The sequence below is a fragment of the Odontomachus brunneus genome, unplaced genomic scaffold (genome assembly GCF_010583005.1).
Source record: "Odontomachus brunneus isolate Ranch 3 - 2012 unplaced genomic scaffold, Obru_v1 Obru_scaffold_204, whole genome shotgun sequence".
In the NCBI taxonomy this organism is placed as follows: domain Eukaryota; kingdom Metazoa; phylum Arthropoda; class Insecta; order Hymenoptera; family Formicidae; genus Odontomachus; species Odontomachus brunneus.
The window spans coordinates 86,209-92,460 of record NW_022639654.1 but is presented as its reverse complement, the minus strand read 5'-3'; the positions used below and the strand labels follow the sequence as shown (position 1 = coordinate 92,460).

The window sequence follows — 6,252 nt, the reverse complement described above, 5'->3', positions numbered from 1 at the left end:
CCGGACCGGTGAAATATCTCGAAAACTAAGCATTTTAGAAAAAAATGTTTCAGATAAAAGTTGTGGCGTTTAAAAAGATGTATTTACTGATCACATCAGTTTGACCTTGGGTTGCGTAGCGAAGGTCAGGTCAAGGTCACATTAATTTTTTTAAATGGGACACCCCATTTTTCATTGCATATTCTTATAGCACATCTCGAGAGCTTTCCAAAACTCTATAATAAAATATTTTTTCATGAAGTACTTTTCAAGTTATAATTCTTCAAAGTTAGAGGATCACCGGCATTAGCATTTTTACGAAGAAATGAAAATAAACGGCCCGACGCCACTTGACTCGTTGTTGCAATGTATTGAGATAATCGTCGGTCCAAATTCGCCAGAACCGTTCGGATAGTTGACGCAGGAGCTGCCAATGCGACAACCGATTTTCAGTCATATTGAGTAATGAAGGTTCCGGTATGGCTGTAAGAGAAATTCCTATCAAAAAATGGCCTGGAGTGAGGATGTCGAAATTGTCGGGACTATCGGTGAGTGGTCCCAACGGCCAAGAATTAAGACAAGCTTCAATTGTACACAACAACGTTGTGAACTCCTCAAATGTCAACTTATGATCGCCAAGAACCCGACGAAGATGATGTTTGACACTGCGGACTCCGGCTTCTCAGAGGCCTCCAAAGTGGGGTGCGGCAGGAGGAATAAATCGCCACTCTACCTCATCGCACGCGATTTTGGAAATTCGGATCCCGCAACAAAGCGCGAAATGCGATAGTCAATTCGCGGTTGGCGCCGAAGAAAGTTGTGCCGTTGTCTGAGAAGACTGAAGCTGGCAATCCTCGGCGGGAGCAGAATCGAGTGTATGCGGCGAGAAAAGCCGAGGTGGAGTAACCATCGACGAGTTCCAAATGAACAGCGCGCGTGGCCACACAGACGAATATCGCGATGTATGCCTTTCGCGCTGCAATGCCTCGTCCGGACAACGATCGGACGAGCACTGGACCGGCGTAATCAATGCCGCAATTTACAAAAGCGCGAGTAGGGGGAGTCACACGAGCGTGAGGGAGGTTTCCCATGAGCTGAACCGGGCTCTGTGCTTTTTCGCGAATACACACCACGCATCAGTGTATTATGAATTTGACTAAGCTGCGCGCTCGCAGCACCCAGTAATCTTGCCGCACGGTGGCGAGAGTTAGTTGCGGGCCCGCGTGCAGGGACCGCAAATGAGCGTGACGAACAATGAGCTCGACGACCGGATGAGCGGCCAGAACCACAGGATGCTTGCGTGCGAAAGGCAATGGAGCATTTTTTAGCCGCCCGCCAACGTGAATAAGTTTATCTTCATCTAGAAAAACACTGAGCGCACACAGAGGGCTTTTAGATGGAATGGATCGTTGTTTCTCCAACGCTTGCCGCTCGAGCGGAAATACCTCCGATTGAATGCGGTGTAGCCAAAACAGTCGAGAAGTCTGACACTCAATAAAGGAGAGAGCTCGAGACTCAGAGGCGATAGGAGCGTCCTTGCTGACGGAACGACGTAGTTTCGCTATGAATCGAAGCAAGTAAGCTGTGATCCGAATTAATTTGGGCCACAACGAGTATCTTGTTGCGAGATCCCATGACGCGGCGGAAGTTTCGACATGTACGGCAACGCGAGGGTTTTCTTCTAACCCGGTCGAGATCATGGTCGCCGGCGGCGGCCACATCGATGGATCGAGTCGCAGCCATGTCGGACCCTGCCACCAAAGGGGATGATGAACTAGGTCATTTCCGAGACAGCCGCGCGACGCGCAGTCGGCTGGGTTTTCTCGCGTGGAAACGTGTCGCTGTTGGGAGGCGACATTAAACGTCCGAGACCCGGTTAGCCACAAAAGTCTTCCACCGAGCTGGAGGCTGACTGAGCCAAGCGAGTACAATTGTGGAGTCAGTCCAGCAGAAGCAAGGGGCTGCCTTCAGATGGAGAGCATCTCGGGCGAATTCTAAGAGACGAGAGAGTAAAACGGCAGCGGCAAGTTCGAGTCTCGGAATGCTCCAAGTCTTGATTGGAGCGACCTTTGACTTTCCAGTCAATAATGACACGGTGGTGTGGCCCGACATTGAGACTACTTTTAAATACACCGCCGCGGCGTAAGCCGAGCTCGACGCGTCGGAAAAGCCGTGCAATTCGCAAACGAGAGTGTCAGCGCCTTGTCCAACCCAACGAGGGATGGTTAGCCCATCGAGCTGTGTCAACGATTTATAGATGGCGGACCATTGAGTCGTGAATGGCTCCGTCAGAGGATCGTCCCAATCAAGCTTGGACTGCCACAATTTTTGAAGGAAGATTTTGGCGTTCACTGTCGCGGGAGTGCCCCATCCCAATGGGTCGAAGATTCGAGCGACAGCCGACAAAATTTCCCGCTTCGTGTGGGGAATTATATCCGGCAGCGACACGTTGAATTGGAATGCGTCCATACTAGGATTCCAACTAATACCCAGAATTTTAAGGTTCTCGTCGAGCTTCAAGCTTTTGTTACACGCGAGACCATGGTCGGCGGAGTCGATATCTTGCAATAAAAGAGCAGTATTACTAGACCACTTACGGAGTTCGAACCGACCGAGACGAAGCAACGAGCGAACTTGATTACGCGTTTGTCGAAGGAGAGGTATGTCGTCGGCTCCAAATAGTACGTCGTCGACGTAAATGTCGTCTCGCAGGATCGGGACAGCCAACGGGAACGCATGACCCTCATCCTTGACGAGTTGTTGGAGAACGCGAAGAGCGAGAAATGGAGCGGAAGCAGTACCGTAGGTGACAGTGAGTAGCTGATACTCCTGAACTGGGAACGTGTTGTTCGCTGACCACAAGATTCTCTGGTAATTGACTAGAATTTGGCGATACATTTTGGCAATGTCCGCGCTAAGGACGTATTGGTAAGTTCGCCACTTGAGAATAACCGTCGACAGATCGGTTTGTAATTTGGGACCCGGTAATAAATGGTCATTCAATGACGTAGAATTCGAGCTTGAGCTTGAGGCATTAAACACTACTCTCAAACGAGTCGTGCTGCTGCTTTCTCGCAGAACGGGATAATGCGGTATGTATACGCATTGAGCTTCTGTAAGTTCCCCCTTCGTTATTAGTCGCATATGACCGAGGTCCTCGTAGTCTCGGAGGAACTGACTGTAATCCTGAGACAACTCAAGTTGGATTTTAAACCTACGGTGTAATTGTCGAAGCACCCGGTCGGCTACGTGGCAAGAGGAACCGATGTCGATAGGAGGTCCTAGCTTAAAAGGGAGTCGAACTATGTATCGTCCGGTGAACGAGAATGGGAGGTCACAAAGTGATCCTCGCAACGCTGCTCCTCTGGACTCAAATACGGGCGGCGAGGTATCTCCTCAACCTCCCAGAATTTGCGGAGCTCTTTTTCGAGCGGTAGTGATGATGCGCAATGCTGCACATGAATTCTCGAATTTAAATGAGACTGACGAGAGGATGGCCCCGAGAGAATCCACCCGAAGATCGTATTTTGAGCGACGGGCTGACCGGTTCCCCCCTTCTTTACGCCATCGAGAAGTAATTCGCCGTAGAGATCAGCCCCCAACAGCAGATCAATCGGCTCCGGCGTTAGCAGATCAGAATCTGCTAATGCAAGGCTTTGAAGATGTGCGGAGTGAGCAAGCTTGCTCGGGAACGTAACGAGTAAGAGTTTTCATAATTGAGGCGGTAACCGTGAGCACGGGACCTGATTCGTCGAGAGACGAAACGAAAACTCGAGAGGCGTATCGGCAAGTTCCAGCGTCAATACCGCCGACAGCGGAGATTGTGAGCCAACACAATTTTCACATGAGCTTTCTCACATGAGCCAACTTTAAGGTTTGTCGAAGTCTTTCCGTTATAAAGGTAATTCCGACCCTTGATCGATAAGTGCTCGAACCACGCACGACCGCCCTGGAGGGGCGCTTACCCGAATTCGCGCGGTAGCGAGTAAAATGCGCGAGCAGTGAATATGAATAGACGATAGCGAAGTGATTGGAGAGCCATTGCTTTCCGGTCGCGAAATAACGGGCTCTGTAGCCATCGAGGATCCTGAGGAAGAGAGCGAGTCAACGTAACGTCGAATGATGATGGCGATGGCAGGTCCGGCAAGAGTACTTGCTCGAGCAGGCACTTACCACGTGTTTAGAACTCAAACAATTGAGGCATCTATTCAATTGCTTGATTAACTCGAGACGTTGACTCGGGCTCTTCCTCAGGAAGAGCGAACATTTATTAATGAAATGCGACCCTTTACATAAGGAACAATTAATTTTTGAAGCGTTGGTCGCGGCAGCATTGGCGAACCGAGGAGAACGGACCGGTTTAGTCGAGGTACGAGGCGCTAAATCTTCAAACGCGCGAGCTCTTGCAGCGATGAAACGATCGAGTTCTTCGTACGTCGGAATATCAAAGTCGCTACCGCCTTTCAACCTCCACGCGCGACGAGTCGCGACATCCAATTTTTATGAGACGGCGAACACGAGCACATCACTCAACATATCGGCGGGCTCACGATTTAAATTCTTAAGAGAAGCGATCGATCGGTTCGCCACATCCCGTAAGTTGTTAAGATCCGCCGCTGATTCGCAAGAGACGGACGGCAACTGGAACAACTTAGAGATATGCGTCTCGACTAACCGACGTTTATTGTCGTACCGCGATTTTAACGTTTCCCATGCAATGTCGAAATTGTCTGCGGTAACCGGAATCGTCTTGATCGATTCCAGAGCGCGGCCAGTGAGACTAGACGATAGAAAATGCATACGCGCGAACGCAGACAATTCAGTATTATGAACAATAAGCGCCGTAAACCGGTCGCGGAAACTTTCCCACTCCTCGAATTTCCCGGAAAATTGGGGGAGATTAATCGGCGGTAAATGCGATAGCGAAAACGACGCAGACGCATGGTCGACCGGTCGCGAACCCGGAATCGAGGTAGGCTGATGCAGACTCACGCTGGGTTCCAATTCTTCGAGACACTCCGCCATGAAATCCAACGTAGATTGGACGACATTTGCTGCAAGGTCGAAGTGCTTGAGCTTGAAATAGTCAACTGAGTCCCTGTTGGCTTCCGGAGTGAGTTGCAATAGAGAGGCATGCAGTTGGATACACTGGGCCCATGTTTCCTTGAGAGACGATATCCGAGATCTTATTTTTGCCGGAGTATAATTATTCCTCCCAATTTTCTTGAAGTTGTCCAAGGAACGTTCAATAAGGCGTTCATAACAACGATTGTTGCTTATGATAAAGTTCTGACATGATGTGTTCCTGATTAGTTGAAAGTCATGGGAAAGGACAACGTGACCGCGTCGATCGTACCGTCGAGCTCCAACCAAGGTCGCCCTCGATCCGGCTCGAAGGACCAAATGTTTTATGCGAGAATTCGCGAAAGAATTTTCTTGAGGAGAACACAATTTCTGGACCGCTCTGAAAAGAGCGCGAAGGCGGTAGGTAGGAGGCGGGAAATGCGACGGAGGATCGGAATATCGACGATAAATAGAAAACGTGAGGAATGGAAACGAGAGAACCAGAACGATTTGATTTGAGTGACTGTTGGAGATTAAACAGTTTTTGTAAATAATGCCTTAATGTTTAATAATGTTTAATGCCTTCTTGAAAGCTCTCACAAAGAAACGTAAACAATTGTCACATTGGGCGCCAAGATGACGTGATACCTCGGCGATAGAACAATGACGAGATGCTGGAAGCCCAATCCGTCCGTTTGATGAAAATGAGATCTCCGATAGACCTAGCTGGGCGGATGGAGATGCAGTCGTGTTCCTTTAGATGCCAAGTATATGGACTCTTGTCGGCGACCCTCGATACGGCGCACGCTGTCCGTAACTCTCGGAATGAGTTCGCCGATGAGACGCGATAATTGTTAGCAAGTCGGCGGGACCCGATACGACCCAGAATGCAGAGAACTCACTGCACTTTAATCCAGAATGACCTGATTGACTCGGCAACCGCGTGTACATACGAATTCTCTGACGAGGAATCGGCGAATGGTAGAGAATATTGATAGCAGCCGAAATTAGAGGTTACGATTCGAATATTACTTCAAAACGGTAACGGTAATGCCCCAATTAACAAAGACGCGAGATTATATCGATAGACAAAGAGACAGTTATCGAGATGTTAGAGAGGGAGATCGCTCCGCGGAACGCGACGCCTCGCGACACGCGCTCCGGGTCGGAGCATCACGATGTCCGATTCTGAGGCGAACATGCGCGACG

The 6,252-nt window shown here is 49.5% G+C and overlaps 1 protein-coding gene across 1 annotated transcript in view; it reads right to left on the bottom strand.

Annotated features, from left to right (window-relative positions):
* Positions 1-1,115: 1,115 nt before the first annotated feature.
* Positions 1,116-6,252, bottom strand: part of LOC116852180 — a 9,868-nt gene continuing 4,731 nt past the window's right edge. The window contains exons 2-5 of the mRNA XM_032832259.1: positions 4,530-5,142; positions 3,318-3,619; positions 1,909-3,165; positions 1,116-1,820 (exon numbers count right to left, since the gene is read on the bottom strand). Coding sequence (XP_032688150.1) covers positions 1,116-1,820; positions 1,909-3,165; positions 3,318-3,619; positions 4,530-5,142 — 2,877 coding nt within the window. The remainder of the gene's footprint in view (positions 1,821-1,908; positions 3,166-3,317; positions 3,620-4,529; positions 5,143-6,252) is intronic.